The sequence below is a fragment of the Narcine bancroftii genome, chromosome 1 (genome assembly GCF_036971445.1).
Source record: "Narcine bancroftii isolate sNarBan1 chromosome 1, sNarBan1.hap1, whole genome shotgun sequence".
In the NCBI taxonomy this organism is placed as follows: domain Eukaryota; kingdom Metazoa; phylum Chordata; class Chondrichthyes; order Torpediniformes; family Narcinidae; genus Narcine; species Narcine bancroftii.
The window spans coordinates 420899437-420919290 of NC_091469.1; the positions used below are offsets into that span (position 1 = coordinate 420899437).

Genomic DNA, 19854 nt, shown 5'->3' on the forward strand with positions numbered 1-19854 from the left:
AGTTTACGAGGCCTGCGTGCTGAGTACTCTTCTCTACGGCTGTGAATCCTGGGTCACATACAGAAAGCAAGAACACCACCTTAACACATTCCATTTCCACTGCCTCAGATCCATCCTAGGCTATTCATGGCGTGACAGAGTCACAAACGTCCAAGTCCTGGAGAAGACTGGAAGTAGGGACCTCTACTCAATCATCCGCGCTCGCCACCGGAGGTGGGTTGGTCACTTTGTCCATATGGAAGACAGCGGATTGCCAAAAGATGTCCACTTATGGTGGGCTACCAGATGCTCCCTGTCCACGTCTTTGCTATAAAGACGTAATCAAGCGCAATCTCCAGTCATTCCATGTCAACCATACTGACTGGGAGGTCTCGCAAAATAAATAAATAAAATCGCACTGCATGGCCAACAGCTACAAAAAGTTCTGTGAGGGCAGAAGAGCTACAAGGCACCGTGTTCATCTTCGCTCGTGAAGGGATGGACCATGATGACGATGAACCTTTTTTCTCCACTGAATCACAACGGGACATTTTTATTAAAAATAAATACACAGAAGAGAAGGGGTAGCCAAACTAATTAATAATGGATGCTACATTGTTGATATAGTATCACTGTATACATCTTCCAAAGCAAATCTATTGTGGCCGGCCTACTGCTGTGAACTAGCAGTTATGATTGGTGGATATCAATTGAAGGGATCATCTTGTCAGTTTCCAAAGGAAATCCCTTAAACCTCCTACATTAAATTGGCAGCCTGCAATCATAGTCCTTGGAAAACTAGATCAGTTGCCTGTGTATGTTTATTATTTTTCCTCACACAACTCACATAAAAACAAATTTTTACTCTGCATCTACCTAAATGGATCATGGGTATCGACCCTCCATCTATTAAAGGCTCTACACGAGGCGCTGCCTCAACAAAGCAGCCAATATCATAAAGGACCCTAACACTCTGGTCACAATCTCTTCTTGTTGTTGCCTCTAGGCAGAAGGTACAGAATCCTTAAGTCTGGTATCTGCAGATTATAAAAGCAGATATTTCCCCCCCTTTTAGTCTGTGCTGATACTACCCTAACCATAAACTAGTTTGGGACCACCAAAAAAAGACGTCTACATGATTGAAACACTATTTTGCATCATCTGGCTATTGTGATTTTTTAAATTCTTGTATATATTATAATTTTTCTGCTCATGGCACATTGTGATAAGTTAATTTATACTCATGTCATTGGTGTATCTTAAATCTTTTTCTAGCGTGAATTTCTGTGCATGTGACAATGAACTCTCACACTAAATTTTTTTGGAGTCATTTAGAAATTCTGTAGGGCGGAATTACCACTAATCAAACTGCTGTTATGCTGTGATACACTATACAATGGAGACCAATGTTTTTCTCAATTATTCTATTCATTAATTACTCAAATGCAGAGCACATTTTAAATAATGTGAATTTAGATAATGTTGATCTTCAAAGAGGCCCCCGTATATTTGTGAACATCATTGAAAGTCAATGTAATGGAGGATTAAAACCATGTACCCAGATGCTTTTTGCTTATGTGGAACTGACGACACTGGGTCTACACGCAGGTCACCTTACTTTCAGAACTAGCAGATGTAATTAAACTCAGCCATGGGGACTTATCTGAAGATACACTTTGAAATGGAATTCCACTGTGAGGCCCAGGGAAAGCAGTTGTCAAATGCAACACTCTGAAATTGACGAATTGGTCACAACCTGTCTTGCTCGAGAAGTTTTAATAAGTCTTTGTATCTACGAGATAAACCAGGAAATTATAACATCCTGGTTCCATAATAATTAATCTTCTAAATTGTAGAATGTAATGTTCAGTTTTGATTTTGACTGACAAATATTAGAAGGAGTAGGCGCATGATTAATTGTTTTTGGGGTATATAAGCTTGTGGTCCTGCTGCTGAAGTTTAGACTCTCCGAGGGGTGGGAACACCCCTTGTCAAGAAGGAAGAACAGCCAGAGTCCGAGCAACGTCCCGGTCGGGGGAGGTGGAGAAGCTGCTACCAGCGCCCTGACAACCTACTACAAGTGTGCAGTCGTTGCCTCGCTTCGGCAGTTGGGACCAGTCCAAGCGTTGATAAGTATAGTTGGGAAGGGCTTGCATATTGTAGTGTGAAATCAGCTTTTGAATTAGTAATAAACATTTGTATAAACTGAACTGCTCTCGGTGTGTGTGTCTATTTTCTTTCGGTAGCTCAAACACTGTGACCAATCTAAAATGAACAAAATGAGAGGTATAAGTTTACCCAAGACAGTCAACACCTAGATATAGCAAGCAATTAGGAGGGTAATAACTACAACATTTGCCTTTATGATGAGAAAACAGGAGTCAGAAAATGTTATTGCAATTGCATTAAGCCTTGGGAGACTGCACTTGGACTAGCTTTGACAGGTTTAGTCTCTAACATACAGGGAATGATGTGAAGACTCCCAAGCCTCATTTGAGGGATAATGAGTTTGTTGGAGTAGACTGGCATAATTCCAATATAATCAGCAAACTATTTTAGACTGAGATGGAGAGAAATTTCTTTGTGAACCTTTGGACTGTGTATAGTATTGATAGATTTATGGACATCAGGGAATCAATGCATCTGGGGACAGTGATGATATCAGTGAAGGGCAGAAAAAGCTCTAAGGGCCGGATGGGCTCTTCAGTCTCAAAATTCATAAACAAAACTCCTGTCCCTCCATCAAGGTTAATACAGATTATAAATAGCTGAGCATCAATGTGGCACACTTCTAGTTACAATCTGATGATTAACATACCCCTATTCTCTGTTCCGTCAGTGAATCAGACCACTTATCGTAACATACCTTTATTGTGCTATTCTCTAAATTCCTCAGAATAATAATTTGAACATAGAAAACAAAAGGTTTTTGATATGAAGATATACATGCTTCATTTATGAAGCTGACTCATTATAATGTTAGTCTAGAAAGTCATCAATCTATTGTGTAAATAATTTTGCATAATTTCAATACATATTTGAGAAAGATTTCAAAGTCTGTCACAACTAAATATCCATAGACTGTTGAAACTCAGCAAAAAAAAAGTTGTCCTTCAGATGCATTTCAATTTTGTCAGATTTGATACCATAGTAGTGGGTTGAATAAAAAGGGGTGATAAATCAGCATACAGGATCAAGAATGAAAACTTGGCTGAATGGTACACCAACAACAACCTCACACTCAATGTCACCAAGATCAAGGAGCTGATTGTTAACTTCAGGAAGGGAAAACCAGAGGTGTACAATCCAGGTGGATCAAAGGTGGAGAGTTTAAGTTCTTGGGAATCACCATCTCAGAGGATCTTTACTAGATCCAACATACAAATGGCATCATGAGAAAAGCACTTCAGCATTTGCAGAGGGTTGATACAATATCAGAAACTCTGGAAAATTTCTACAGATGTGTGATACAAAAGTGTGCATCACGATCTGGTATGGGGGTCACCACTACCCCTGAGCAGAAAGCCCTGCAAAAGATAATGGAAATAACCCAGAACATCACAGGCAAAACCCTCCTCACCAACGAGAAAATCTACAGGAAATGCTGCCATCGGAGAGCTGCAGAAATCATCAAGGATCCACATCACCCAGCACATGCTCGGTTTTCGCTGCTGCCATCAGGAAAGAGGTCGAGGTGCCACAAGACTCGCACCACCAGGTGCAGGAACAGCTGCTACCCCTCCACCATCAGACTCCTCAACAACTGAGGACATTGTGGGACTCTTACTATTCCACTTTATTGATTTTTTTTTCCGATTAGACAGTTTGATAACTTTATTTGCTTACACGTGTTTGCTGAGTCCACTTTTTTTAAAAAAACTACCAATAAGTGGTAATTCTGCTTTGTCTACAGGAAAAAGAAATTCAGGATTGTATTATATCTAAAACTCCATATTTGCGCACTGCCCCACTGTACATGCTCCAACTGGAACTCCAACCTAGAAAGTACTGCGCATGCTCCAACTGGCACTCCAACCTAGAAAGTACTGCGCATACTCCAACTGGCACTTTAACCTAGAAAGTACTGCGCATGCTCCAACTGGCACTCCAACCTAGAAAGTACTGCGCATGCTCCAACTGGCACTCCAACCTAGAAAGTACTGCGCATGCTCCAACTGGCACTCCAACCTAGAAAGTACTGTGCATGCTCCTGCAACCACGCATGTGTATAACAAAGATGGTCATGAAATGTAAAAACAAACTCAGGATGCCTCTGACAACCATGCAGGGTCCAACACGACGCCGACCTAACAAAAATTCTTTACACATTTAACCTTTCCTTCAACAGATTTGCATATCTTTTTCTTTCTTTCTTTTCCACAGTTGGTTATAAATAAGACAAGATTCAAATGACATTATTATTTCATCTTGTTTGTCAAATTGTTGATATGCAATTTCTCTTTCTGCATTGTTAGTAACTGATCCTTCAAGTTACATTCTTGTTTATTTTTTGTAGTCAACTGTTAACCATTAACTAATGATTTGTTCTCTTTCAAAGATGAATTTCTTCTTCCAACCTTTTACATTTTGATAAGGCTGAATCTCTTTCCTCGATAACTATATTAATTTCTTCAGCAGTTAATCTTTTCTTTTGCTTTTTGACCTTGCAAATTTTATTTACAATTATATCTTTATTCTTGTCAACCTCTCACTATACCTTTCCCTCAGTCACTTTCAAAATTGAAGAATTATTGGAATGATTCACAGTCTCATCCTTTTAAAATCCAGTTTTGGTTTCAATTACAAAGTTAAAATCTTTCCTTTCATGTTTTTGTGATTTTCTAATTTTCCAAGCACTTTTTCAATATTTTGTTTTCTGAATGCAATTTTACCAAATTATCAGTTAGTTACATGTTCCTTTATTCCATCAATGCGACTTTCTGCATTCACAGTTTTGCAGCATGTTGTGAGAATTTGTCATTACCTGTGTCTGCTATAATTTCTGAGCTACAAAAACTCCTTTCAAATTTGTTCCGTCTTTTGTTTTATTCCTGCCTATGATTCAATTGCACAGGAATAATCACCAACAGTATTTGCAACAATTTCTAATACTTCATTTTCATCCATTTCTGATGAAAATAATTCCTTTAATATTGTTTTAGATGCTTTTTATTTATTTTCACATTGATCTATTTTCTTTTCTTCACAAGTGAATTTCTTATTTACAGTCTTTTGCTGCCCCATAATTTTTGCATTTTCACAACAAAAATCCTGTTGACACTTGTCTTTAACTGATCCTGAGCAATATAATTATTTCCTGCTGAATGTCCATTTACTGTTCATTCAAGCCTAGTTTTAACGGCACAACGTCCATCTCCCCAACTTTGTACTATATCCAAAACCTTTGGATCATCTGAACTAATCTTTAACTTTAGACAGATAAACCTTCCATAAATAAGACAACTGATGGATATCGTTTTGATGTGGAATATTTCCATCATGCACAGGCATAGTCTTCTGCGTATATAAATTTGGAAGATCAAAATTTTTCATCATGCAATCCAGCAACTTCCAAGTCTGAAACAATACTGGTCTCACTGATCTTTTCTTGTCTCGTGGTTTTCAACATAATTTTCTACTTACTTCCTTGAAGATTAAATTTGTTCATCAGTCCCACCGTACAAAAGGATGCAGTGCTGCCTGGATCAAGAAATGTATAAGAATGTAGGGTTGCATTCCCATTCTTGCTCTTGACTTGTACAGGCATTATTGAGAGCTTACAGTTACTGCCCCCAGTAAGACCACTTGTCTGAACTGAGGCTATAAACACTATTTTGACGTTTCTTTTATTTCTGTTTGCTCCTTTTCCAATTCCTTGTTCCTTTGATAGATCTGCAGTATTTTAGGTTACTTCAAATTGTATATGTTACAATTATGTCACATCTTGCAGTTTTTTTCTCATGTAGCCTAAACACAAACAGCCGAAACACATCCCATTTTCCTTTTAAAAAATGATTTTCTCTGTGTTCTTTTTATCCAACCATAAACACATTTCCAAGTATGTCCATCTTTACAACCAGTGGCAAGAGGTTCTGTAGTTTTAATACCAGAAATTATCACAGATGTGCTCAGGCAGGTCAGATCAGAGAGCTCATTTACTGAGGTTATACGGGTGCAGCTGAGGAACGGGAAAGGTATGACCACACAATAATCAATGAGAACTGGAGGAGCAAATCTGCAGAGAGATAGCAGAAAGCTGCTGGAAACACATAGTTGTGATAGTCGGAGATTTTAGCTTTCCACATATTGTATGGGACTCCCATAATGTAAAAGGGCTGATGGCTTGGAGTTTGTCAAATATATTCAAGAACGTTTTCTAAATCAATATACAGAGGTATCAACTAGAGAGAGTGCAATACTGGATCTCCTATTGGGGCACAAGACAAAACAGGTGACAGAAATATGTATAGGGGAACATTTTGGGTCCAGTGATCATAATGCCATTAGTTTCAAGTTAATTATGAAGAAGGATTGGTCTGGGCCTCTGGTTGAGATTCTAAATTGGAGAAAGGCTAATTTTGAGGAAATGAGAAAGGATCCAGAATACATAGATTGGGATAAATTGTTTTTGGACAAGGTAAGTGGGAGACCCTCAAAGGTCAAATTTTTGAGAGTATAGAGTATGCATGTTCTGGTCATGATTAAAAGGCAAAGTTAGCAGTATTAGGGAATCTTGGTTTGAAGGATATTGAGGTTCTGGTTTGGAAGAAGAGAGAAATGCATAGCAGATGTTGTCATCACGAAGCAAATGAGACACTCGAGAATATTTTTAAAAAGCAAGAAAAAACTCAAGAAAGAAATCAGGAAGGCTAAAAGAAGACACGAGGTTGCTTTGACAGAGCAAAAGGATAATAACAAATAAAATTGGTTCCCTTGAAGATCAGGGTGGTCAGCTATGTATTGAGCCAAAAGAGATGGGGAAGATCTTAAATAGGTTTTTGCATCAGTATGTACTCAGGAAATTGGCACAGAGTCGAGGGAAGTAAGGAAAACAAGCAGTGAGGTTATGGAACCCATACAGATTAAAGAGGAGGAGGTGGTTGCTGCCTTAAAGCAAATAAGGATGGATAAATCCCCAGGGCCTGACATGATATACCCTCAGACCTTTAGGGAGGTTAGTGTAGAAATTGCAGGGACTCTGGCAGAAATATTTTAAAATGTCCTGAGCCACAGGTGTGGTACCAAAGGATTAGAAGGTAGCTCACATTGCACCATTGTTTTAAAAAGATTCCAAAAGTAACCCTGGAAATTACAGGCCAGTGAGCCAGACATTAGTAGTAGGTAAATTATTGAAAAGTCTTCCAAGAGATTGGATATACAAGTATTTGGATTGCTACAGACTGATTGGAGATAGTCAACATGGCTTTGTGTGTGATAGGTCATGTTTAATAAATCTTATAAAGTTTTGAGGAGCTTACCAGGGAAGTTGACAAAGGAAAGATTGTGGATGTTATCTACATGGATTTAGTAAGGCCTTTAACAAGTTTCCACGTGGGAGGTTAGTGAGGAAGATTCAGATGCTCGGTATTCATGGTGAAGTTATAAATTGGATTTGACAATGGCTGGATGGGAGAAGCCAGAGTAATAGTGGATGGATGATTTCTTCTCAGACCAGAGGCCTGTGACTAGTGGTATGACTCAGGGAACAGTGCTGAGACTATTGTTTGTCATCTATATCAATAATCTGGATGATAATATAGTAAATTAGATTAGAAACCTTGCAGATAATAGGATTGGAGGCATTGTGGTCAGCGAAGGTTGTTTTTAAAGTTTGCATAGGAATTTTTAGGGGCAGCACGGTTGGTGTAGCGGTTAGCACAATGCCTTTACAGCACCAGCGATCGGGACCAGGGTTCAATTCCTGCACTATCTGTAAGTTTGTTCGTTCTCTCAGTGTCTGCATGGGTTTTCCCCGGAGACTCCAGTTTATTCCCATCGTTCGATACATACCAGGGGTGGGGAGGGTGTAAATTGGCCGTCATGGGCTCATGGGTCGAAATTTCCTGTATGTCTATATTTAAATATGAAATTATATTTTAAATTTAGATTTAAAAATCTAGACCAGCTTTTTGTTTGGTGGGGGGTGGGGGGGGGGGGAATTCAATTGAAAAATGGTAGATGGAATTTAATGCAGAGAAATACAAGGTGCTTGTTAAATTTTGGAAGGATAAATCAAGAAAGGACATACACAGTAAATAGTAGGGAACTGAAGAGTAAGTGAGATCACCAAAGTGATCTGGGAATATAGATACATAATTTCCTGAAAGTGGAGTTGCAGCTAGATAGAGTTTTAAAGAGAGTTTTTGGCATATTGGCTTTCATAAATCTAAGTATTGAGTATAGGAGTTGGGATGTTATGGTAAAGTTGTACAAGACATTAGCAAGGCCAAATCTGGAGTATTGTGTGCAGTTTTGGTCACCTAACTACAGGAAAGAGTGCAGAGATTAACAAGGATGTTGCCTGGACTTCAGGAACTGAGTTACAGGGAAAGGTTAAACATGTTAGGACTTTATTCCCTGATCGTAGAAGAATGAAGCATGATTTTACAGAGGTATTTAAAATTAGGAGGGGAACAGAACAAGTAAATATAGTTAGGCTTTTTTCCACTAAAGGTAGATGAGATACGAACAGAGGACATAGATTAAGGGGAAAAGTTTCAGGAGAACACAAGGGAAAAATTCTTCAGAGAACAGTGGAAGGTCAGCTGAAGTAATGCATGCAGGTTAAATTTTAACATTCAAGAAGAATTTAGACAGGTATATAGATGGGAGAGGTATGGATGGCTATGGATTGGGTGCAGGTCAGTGTGACTAGGCAGAAAAATTGTTTGCCAAGGGCTAGAAAGGACAAAGGGACTGTTTCTGTGCTATAATATTCTATGGTTATATAGTCTTGTATTGGTACAATCAGATGGAAACAAACTTTAACTTGAGAATTACAAGCTGGTGAGCCTTACATTAGCAGTAGGAAAGTTATGCAAGAGATTCTGAAGAACAGATTCTATCAGCATTTGGAAAGGCAAGTACTGATTATGGACAGGCAGCATGGCTTGGTGTGTGGGAAATGGTGGCTCACAAGTTTGATAGTTTTTTTAAAAAATAGATTACCTAGAGGACTAAAGAATGCATAGTCTATATAGACCAGCAAGATCTTTGACAAAGTCCCACATGGAAGACTAGCTCAGAACATTAGATCAAATGGGATCCAGAATGACCTGGCCAATTGGATACAAAATTGCTGTGGTGGAATTTGTCAGAGTGTGGCAGTGGAGGGTTGCTTTTCATATTGGAAGCCCGTGATAAGTGGTGTGACACTGTGATCAGTGCTGGATCCACAACTTGAATTAAAAGTTGTTAACATAGAAAGTAAATTTGCAGATGATGCCAAAATTGCTGTTGTAATGGACAGTAAGAAAGTTGTCCAGGATTACATGATCTTGATCAAATGGAGCAACGAGTCAAGGAATGGCACATGAAAATTAATTTGTTAGACTTTGGTCAGTTAAAACACAATAGGACACAATAGAAGACTAAAACAGAAACAGTGATACAGATACCTACTTGCGTAAAGTGGGGACACTGGTAAAGAGGTTAGTTAAGAAGGTATTTGGAATGTTTGCCTTCATCAGTTAGGACAATGAATATAGGAGTTTGAACATCATATTACAAATGTAGAAATCATTGGTGAAGCCACACTTGGGAGCATGGTGTAGTTCTGGCCACACTACAAAAGGATATTACTAAGCTAGAGAACGTGCAGAAAAGATCATGAGGGTGTCACTAAGAATGTACGGCTTGAATTACAAAGAGAGGCTGGAACAATTTCCTCTGACTATCTGAGACTGAGGGATGATATCACAGAGGTAAATATAATCACGAGAGTTACCAATAAGATGAATAGTCCAGAGTCTTTCTCCCAGGTTACACGAGTCTAAAATTAGATGGCATAGATTTATGGTAAAGGAGGAATGGGCACAGGAATTTAAAATAAACCTTTTAATCTTTTCACACAAATGTGTGGTGGCTACATGGACCAAGCAGTGAGAGGCAGACACAATTACAATGTTTAAAATATATTTAGACATGTACATGGATAAGAAGGGTTTGGAGGAATATGGGCCAAATGCAGACAACTGGGACTAGTTCAGGTGGACAACTTCTCCAGCATGGATAATTTGGGCCAAAAGGCCTGTTTTTATGTTGTACAATTCTATAAAATTTCAAACTTGCTCTGATCTTTACACTTTTTTCCCCCACTGTAAATCTTCTGACATAATCAAATCCAGGTAGTCTCAATCTTTTTTTCTCTCTAGCCCAGCACTGCCTGCTTCCCAAGGTACTTCTGCAGCTGTTTCAGTTGGAATCAGTAAACCAAAATAACTAGGAAACAACCTTTAGGATTCTACACACAAGACACTAAAATCAAAGATATTCTACCTCAAGGAAGTTAGTTTTTGTGGTCACCACAAGCATGTCAGAGTGAGTGTCATCTTCCATGGTTAGCAGTTCATCTGTTGGAGATGGCACACGGAACTGGAAAGGTGTACTTGCTCCTCTGATTTCTCCCTTATGTGTTACATAGCAGAATTGATAAAACTCTCCATCATCATTTGGAAGGTAATAACCTGTTAAAAGATTTAAAATTCATCTTTAATAAATATCAAACTTCAACTAACCTTACAAAAATGTCACAATCTATGCAGTTTTATACAGTTACTATTGTTAATTTCACTGCTTCAAATCAAGGAAAAAATTTAAATAAAGGATGGACAAGTAACATAGACGAGTAAAATTTCTCCACAGATAATACCTGGAGAGCTAGACATATCAAAAAAAGAGCACACTGACACAGCAGTTAGTTCCGCTTCTTCACAACTCCAGTGACCCAGGTTTAAATAACTCTGGCTATTGTCTTGGGAAGTTGCAAGATTTCACCATGATGTGTGGGCTTTCTTTGAGTACTTTGGTTTCCTCTCACATCACAAAGAAATGCTGATAGGTTCATTGGCAACTGGTGCAGATTTATTGACCTCTGTGCAGGTTAATAACAAAAAAGATAAATGGTGGGCATGTGCAAGGCAGGCATGGGTACAGGGAAATAAGGAAGAGAAAATGGGCCAATGGGGCCAAATAGCTTCTGTGTCATTATAGGTACAAGAATTGCCTGTGTTGATTTCAATCTTCTGCAATCCACAGTATTCTGCTTGTGATACATTAGTAATGTTTTAATAATTTAGATTTGATAAACAAATGGCAACTTGGCCTACCTTGGAAAACCACAAGACGAGTATATGAAATTCCTTCTACATAATCTTGTGGTACTCGAGACCACAGAAATGTGTAGTAATCCCGAGCAGTACTCCAGCCAACCTGCAGATTAAAAAATGAAAACAATGAGCATTTACAATATTCTTAGATTGTAGCGGCCCGTGCACGGAGATGTGAACTGGCCCACAAAATGGCCAATGAATGCTGCAGCCATGCGGAACTGGGGGTGATACCTTCCCTCGTCTCAGATGACCTCCACACAGAGGGAAGATAGGGAGCTCTGGCAGGAACGCTGGTCAACCCGAGGGGCCCTGATGTCAGCGCCAGTGGTTCATACAAGTGGAGCTGCCAGTGCAATAAATCAGTCTTGGACGTCAACTCGTGTGTGTCTTCCTTCCACACTCATTCGTAGCTACGCTACAAGATTATTGTAACATCCGTTGCAATTATTCTACTTTGTTTTAGTGTCAAAGTCTATTTATGAAGGTGTTTTGCCTTATTGTCAATGTAAAAAAAAACCCAAATACTTTAAAATAGAAATTAGTTTGACACAAGTAAGTTAACCAATACAGCTAACATTTTTAATCAAAATATCAGGTGAATCATGGTGACAGGTAATGATACGACAAGTATGCTGAGATAGACTATGGACAACTGCGGTTAACATTATTTAATAGGGAAACATGACGCATTCAATGTTCAGAGAAAATCCAATTTATATTCAAAAGGACATTTTCTTCATTGCTGTTTAAAATATATTAAGAATTGTTACTCAAATAATCTCAAAGACAATGTATTTTCAAACAAGAGCAAAGCAAATTTAAAAAAAATCATAAGTAATGAATAACTCATTGCTCCTTACATGTAGGTAAAGTTTCATCAATAATGCACTCAATCAATTATTTTAGCTTTGCTAACAAAGGATCATTGGTGATGCAGCTGAGTGATTTAAACTGACATTATTTTCTTCCATATTTAATTATGAAATAATTCTTATTATCTTATCATTCAGTTACAAAAGAAAACTGGTCTTCAATTGAACATGAAAGCTTTAGCTTAAATAAACCCCAAATCAACAATAATTGCAATCACTACAAGATACATAATGTACTCAGAGGTTTTGTTTATCCCTTGCTGCAATGTTTAACTCCAGGCATTATGTTCTGAGAGGATTTCATAAAAGTGTAGCATTTAAAGGTCAATATTTTAGATTCTAAACCTCATATATGCTTCAATTTATTTCATTTATTGATGCTGTCTAAGAGAATGCAAGTACTTGCCCAACACAAGTGCCGACGAAGATGGTGAAGCAAAGATCACCACATTTAAGTCATATCCACTTGTACCACCAAGGCATGGAAGGCTATAGCTAAATCTTATAAAATGCGAACACAATGGTCATCATTGACATGGTGGTTTGTCTGTGCTGACTGTGACATACTATTATGATCAACCTATATACCTAATTTTAAAAATTATGCTTGCCAATTCAACAGGTTATTCTCCAAAATGAACATTCAACTTTCTCATTTTGAATTTATTTATTGCCTAGTTTAGAAAATGGAAAATTAATTCAAACACAGATTTATTGTCAGAATACACACATCATACATCTAAGATTCCTTTTTTCCTGCAGGAGCAGCAAAATTACCACCAATTGCTAGTGGAAAAACTAACTGCACAACTTGAACATGTAAATAATCAAAAGAACTGTAAACAGATAATGAATGCAAACAAACTGACTGTGCAATACAGAAAGAGCAAAGAAAATTAATAAAGTGCACAAAAGTGCTTAAATTAGTCCCTGATTGAGTTCGTTGTTGAGGAGTCTAATAGTAGAGGGGAAGCAACTGTTCCTGAACCTGATGGTGTGAGTCTTGTGGCACCCATACCTCTTTCCTGAAGGCAGCAGTGAGAACAGAGCGTGTGCTGGATGGTGTGGATCTTTGATAATTGTGGCTGCTCTCCGACGGCAGTATTCCCTGCAGATGTACTCAATAGTGGGGAGGATTTTGCCTATAATGTCCTGGGCTGCGTCCACTACCTTTTGGAGGGCTTTACGTTCAGGGGTGTTGGTATTTCCATACCAGGTCATGATGCAGCCAGTCAGCACACTTTCCACCACACATCTGTAGAAATTTGGCATGCTTTCTGAGGTCATGACAAACTCCTGAGGAAGTAGAGGCACTGCTGCGTTTTCTTCACGATGCCATTGGTGTGTTGGCTCTGGGAAAGATCCTCCAAGATGTGATTCCCAAGAACCTAATGTGCCCTCTCCACCTCTGATCTCCCAATGATCACTGGATTGTATACCTTACTTTCCTTTCCTGAGGTCAACTATCAGCTCCTTAGTTTTGGTGACATTGAGTGCAAAGTTGTTGTTAGTGCAACATTCAGCCAAGCTTTCAATCTCCATCCTGTATGTAGACTCATCGGCAAATTTGTAGATGGCGTTATTGTCATACTACACTACACAATTATAGATGCAAAGTGAACAGAGCAGGGGGCTAAGAACACAGCCCTGTGGTGCTCTGGTGCTGATGGAAATTGTGGAGGAGAAGTTCTTACCAATCTTCACTGATTGTGGTCTTGAGGTGAGGAAATCCATGATCCAATTACACAGTGGTATGTTCAGTCCCTGTCTTGAGTTTGCTGATCAGTTTTGAGGGAATGATGGAGTTAAATGCCAAATTGTCGTCAATAAAGAGCATCCTGATGTATGCATCCTTGCTGTCCAGGCTCTGTGTAGGGCCAGTGAAATGGCATCCACCTTAGACCTGTTGCCACAATAGGCAAACTGAAATAGATCTATGTCACTGCTCAGACAGGAGCTTATATGCTTCATCACCAGCCTTTCAAAGCACCTCATCACTGTGGATGTAAGTGCCTCTAGACGATAGTCATTAAGGCAGGTTACTGCACTCTTCTTGGGCACCAGTATTGACGCTTGTTACTTCAGCCTCCTATGACCACTTTCTAGCTGTCCTGCCTCTGTAGCCTCTCTTTTTAGACTCTGTCCATATGAAGGCAGAAGGAGCACAGCCAGGTTCTCGGGAAAGAACGGTACGCCTTCCTTATCTTGGTGTAGCAGTGATCGAGTGTGCTGGGACCTCTGGTACAGTAGGTTACATGCTGGTGGTAGTTAGGCAGCGTTTTCTTGACAGATCTGGTTAAAGTCACCAACTAAGATTTGAAGTGTGTTGGACTGGGCCAGCTCTTGTTTACTGACTACAACATGCAGCTCCACAAGTGCCTGATTGTAATTGACATCAGGAGGGATGGAAACTTCAGTGAGAACCACAGATGCGAACTCTCAGGGTAGGTAAAAGGGTCTGCATTTAAATTGAGATTTTATCTAAGGAGTAGAGCAGGAGGTCAATATAAATCTAGCATCCATGCACCATCCAGTATTAATGAAAAGGCACACAACTCTTCCCTAGAATCTGAGTTCCCACCCAGTCTATGGATGGTGAAACCATCTGGTCAGATAGTGGTGTCTGGTTGGTTCTCTGTTAGCCAGGTCTCGGTGCAGCAAGCAACTGAGATTTGTCTTACTTGTCTCTGGTAGAGTAGTCTTGTCCTCAGGTGAATGATTTTTATTCTGCAGTGACTGGACTTGATCAGTAGGGGAGGTCTCAGCCACCTGCATTTCAGCCTTGTTTGAATCCCAGCCTTCACTCCACGTTTCTGACCTCAATCTTTGTAGTGGCCTGCTCCTTTACGATATTTAGACTCAAATATAGTAATCTTTCATGCAGATAATATAGTGGGTCTTAAATTCACTGCTGTTAGGTGACGGCCACTCTCTCCCTCACCCCCCCCCCCCCCCACAGGATCATTTAATATGTTTTTGAATTCCAATGCAACTTGCAACTGCATACAGTTCAGCACATGCCGAACCACATTGGCCAGCTACAGAGTTAAGAGGCAATGACAACAGCTAGTTCAGGAAATATGGAGATCTTCCACGAAAGGATAGACACCAAGTTAACATTGTCAGACCTCTCAGCACGAAATAACATACCAACACCTCATCAACATTCTTATTACAATAAAACAGTAAACTAGAGTTTAACGGAATAGGCATGTTGACACTTACGATTTTAAATTGTACATTTTAAAATTATTTGTCAATTTATCAGCAAATATAGAAAATGTACAAAAACTAGACATTTAAAAAAGAAATACATCTGTGAGTACAAACAAGTTATTCTGAATTATAAGGAAATAAATCTAAGTTTTCATTTCATCAGAAATGTGTGTTGGACCATTGTAAAATACAAAAGTCTGCAGACACCATGATTGAAGTAAGAGCAGTACTGGAGAAGCTCAGCAGGTCAGACAGTGTACTTTTTAAGCAAAGATAAAAATACATAACCAACATTTTGGGCTTGAGCCCTTCAAAATATAAGCAAAATGGAGGTAGTCACCCAAACAAAATGGCAGAGGGGAGGGACGGGGAGGAGCATAGGAGTAAAGTCAATTGGTTGGTTCAGCTTACAGCTTCCATGTGGGTTTTTTTTGTTTGCCTCACAGCACACTGACTACAGTGGTGACCCCGATGGTCCGAAATGGCAATTTGGACCCCACAATGACTGACATGAGCGCAGAGAACACAGTCTTTAAAGTCTTTAACACAGCTGCCAACCTTTTGGACCTCACAACCGCCAATCTGGTTCGAACAGGCTGAATCCCAGTTTTAGGTCAGGCAGTTCACCACAGATTCTATAAGACATTACAACATGGTCACTTCACTGCAGATGCTGGACAAATCATCAACTTCGTATTTCAGCTGCCTACAGGTATGAGGCAATTAATGCGCTCCTTATCTGCACCTTCGGCATTTCCCTCCACAAACAAGCGGCACGGTTGCTCCACATGGACGGCCTGGACGAACACATGCCAGCTACCCGTATGGACAACATGCTGGCATTAATGGACAGCCATAGGCCCTGTTTATTGTTTGAGAAGATGTTTCTCAGAGCAGATGCTGCAAGACATCTGCCTTCTCCTGGCAGATGACAACTTCAGCAACCCACACAAGTTATCAACCCATCCAGATGTTCTGTGGCACGCCAAGCAATATGGCGGGACGTCGTTTGACCTCGTTGCTGCGTCATGCCCAGTGACTCATCTTTCTCCCACTCCACCAAGGAGGCTGACGACAGCCACAGCAGGTGGAGACTCAAACTCAGCGGTTGTGTTTCTACCATCAGAAATGGGGTTCTGGAGCTCGCTGCTGCTGTCTACCTTGCTCCCATCCTGGAACAAATTGAGGAAAAGCCCTTGCACGAAGCTATGTTTATTGGCCTCTGATGGATGACCAGATTGAACAACTAACACAGTCATGTATCAGATGTGCCTCGGCTGCGAAATTGCTTGTCAAGACTAATTTATGTTCCTGGCCACAACTGAGCAGGCCATGGAATCGTCTCCATGTAGACTAATGGGGAGTACTAGCTAATCGTAGTGGATGCATACTCCAAATGGCCAGAGATCATCAAGGTAACCCGACCAACTGCATTGACTACAATTATGGAACTTCAGTCCATGTTCAGTTGTTTTGGTGCTTCTACAACATTAGTTGCGGAAAATGGGACGCAATTCACGGCAGCCGAATTTGATTTATTCTGCAAACAATATGGCATCACTCATATTCCCTCACCTCCATACCATCCACAGTCCAATGGTCAGGTAGAATGCTTTGAGGATACATTCAAATGGGCTCTAAACAAAGCCAAGAAGGAGGCTCCAATGGAGGAGATCTTGCAGACATTCTTGTTAAATTACAGGATCACTCCAAACCCACAAATTCCTGGTGGCCCTTCACCTGTGGAAAATATCTTCGGTAGGAAAATTAGAGCACCATTTGATTTTATTTTCCCACAGAATTCAGAACTTGGACACGAAGATTTGTACATGGAAAGACCATTTAATAATAACAAAGAATGTTTCAGGATGGGCAATGTGTGCTGGTGCGAGACTACAGGGTGAAGTCGGGTGAGTGGCAGCTGGGGAAAATCCTGAGGAAGATCAGGGAGGTTCTCTATCATGTGCAGGTTAGACCGGACAGGTGGACTAGACATGCCAACCAGTTGCGACCAACCGAATATAATCTCACTTAGACATCGGAGCAACTTGTGACAGAGTATTTAGAGGTGGTTTGGGAGGAATTTTTAGAACATTTTAAAACACAGAATATTTGCAGGACTTTTGCAGAATGCTTTTTTAACAAGGCAACAAAATATTGACAGCAGCTTGCTTGGGAGAGCATGGGATCCATTTTCAAAACATACAAATAAAAATATATCAGTATGTATAGAACTTTCTTTTTTCTTACAAAACAACCCCTTCCCTCTTCCCAGTATAAATCTGTACACCCTTAGGGCTTACAATTGGGTTTAAAAAAGAAAATCTTCAATGGGGAGGCCACTTATATTTTTATAATAATAGCACCTTTTTATATTTGGGCCCCTACATAGTCCAAATATGGTTGCCACATTTTTTATAAATACATCATTTATTTTTTTTGACTGTATGTTATTTTTTTCTATATTCCTGTCTTCCATCATATTATCTGTAGAAGGAAGTCAGACTTCCAAGTAATCACAACACATTTTTTGCTAAACCTATTTTAACAAATGAAATTTAGAATTTGGTTAGTTTATTATTTATTTCAATAAAATTGCCCAAAAGATAAAGCTCTGGATCGTCTGCAAAGGCCACCCATTATCTTTGTTAGTATTTCAATAATATCCTGCCAGCAAGGTCTCATCTTCACACATGACCACATAGCATGTACAAATGTTCTTATTTCTATTCTACCTATAAAACACATCTCTAACATTTCTGATTTTGATTGAAGTAATTTCTGTGAGGAGGTATAATTGGGTCAAAAATTATATCGCCCTAATCTGTATCTTGCATTTATAATTGACATCATACTATCCAAACACCAATCAGACCAGCATCTTTCCATTATTGAGAAGCCTAGATCCAACTCCCATCTCTCTCTCGATCTCTGTAAACCTGGATCTGCACTTTCATTTGAGAGTGATATAAATTTAGGTGTATTCCATAGTCAAATCATTCGTTTCATCTAACTTCAGGTGGGGCCAAATCCCCATCTTTCTCTTAAGAATGATTTAAACTGGAAAAAAAGCAGAAGATTGTCCCATTAGCTACTCCAATACTTATTTCTTAATTGTTCAAAAGACGCAAGAGATCCTTCCGTATAATAATCAACTTATCTTATTCCTTTGACATACCATAAATTCAATATTTTGTTACCCAAGTTCATAGGCAGTAGTATATTTTTACATAATGGTGTCCTCAGTGTCCTGCATTTTTCTGCTAATACATTAATCTATTTCTTGCCATATTCTAATCATGTACATTAATATAGGATTATCAGTTTTTGTTATTGACTTAACATTCAACCTCTAAAGTTTTTCATTGTCTCCTCTTATTGAATTCAGTCCAATTCGAGTCCATGAAGGGGACTATTTTCTTCAAAGAAAAATTATAAAAATCTTGCTTGTGCCAACAGATAATGTTAACTTTTCCAGTGCAATACTTGGAAGATTGTTTTCCCATATGAATCATCTTATACAATTATGTAATAATTTAAAGATTTTTAGTTTGTACAATAAGCAACAATTGAAAGTTGATGTAGTCTTGGCATTACCTTCATTTTTGTACAGTTTACCCTTCCTTTTAATGTAATCAGCAGATCTTTCCATTTCTGCAAATCTTCTTCCCCTCTCCCAGAAGAGGGATATAAATATTCCTAAATATTTAATTTCATCCTTCTTTTATTTAAATCTACTGCCTTTTTGGTATTTTCATAATCAAAATTCTGTAATACCATCATCTTGCTTTTATCCAAATTTATTTATATCCTTCCATATTTTTCTAATATTGTTTGTAATCTTATCAGCGATTCAGCTGGGTCAGACATATATAATAGCACATCAGCAAATAAACTAATTTTATGTTCTTCCTGTCCAACGTTGAAGCCTTTAATGTCTGGATCTATTCATATAATCTCCGCCAGAGGTTCAACAGCTAGAATAAATAATGATGGTGATAGAAGACACCCCTACTCAAATGAAAAATAGATTGAATTTGATTATTAAGTTATAATTTTAGCTTGTGGCTTATCCAATTTATAAATGTTATGCCTATACCAAATTTTTACAACATTTTGTATAAGAAAGACCATTCTAGTTAGTAGAATGCCTTTTCTGTATCTAAAGAAATAGTTATGTTTGGATTCAACCTTTAATTTGCAGTATGCATTGTATTGAATAATCTACTTTGACTATTTGAAGAGTGTCTTCCTTTAACAAATCCTACCTGATCTGTATGTATTAATGTTGGTAAATATTGACCCAGTCTGTTGGCCATTGCCTTTGCTACAATTTTATAGTCTGTATTCAGAAGTGATATGGGTCTGTATGAAGAGGTTTTTAGTGGGTCTCTACCTTTCTTCGGTAGCACTGTAATTATAGCAGTTGAAAATGTTTCTGGGAGGGTTTGGGTCTC

At 38.9% G+C, this 19854-nt stretch overlaps 1 protein-coding gene across 12 annotated transcripts in view; it reads right to left on the reverse strand.

Moving 5' to 3' along the window:
• Positions 1–19854, reverse strand: part of LOC138751597 (tax1-binding protein 1 homolog) — a 244849-nt gene that overhangs the window by 183268 nt on the left and 41727 nt on the right. For all 12 annotated transcript variants that reach the window (XM_069914095.1, XM_069914096.1, XM_069914098.1 and 9 more), the window contains 2 exons: positions 11307–11409; positions 10477–10664 (listed from right to left, as the gene is read on the reverse strand). In XM_069914095.1, coding sequence (XP_069770196.1) covers positions 10477–10664; positions 11307–11409 — 291 coding nt within the window. The remainder of the gene's footprint in view (positions 1–10476; positions 10665–11306; positions 11410–19854) is intronic.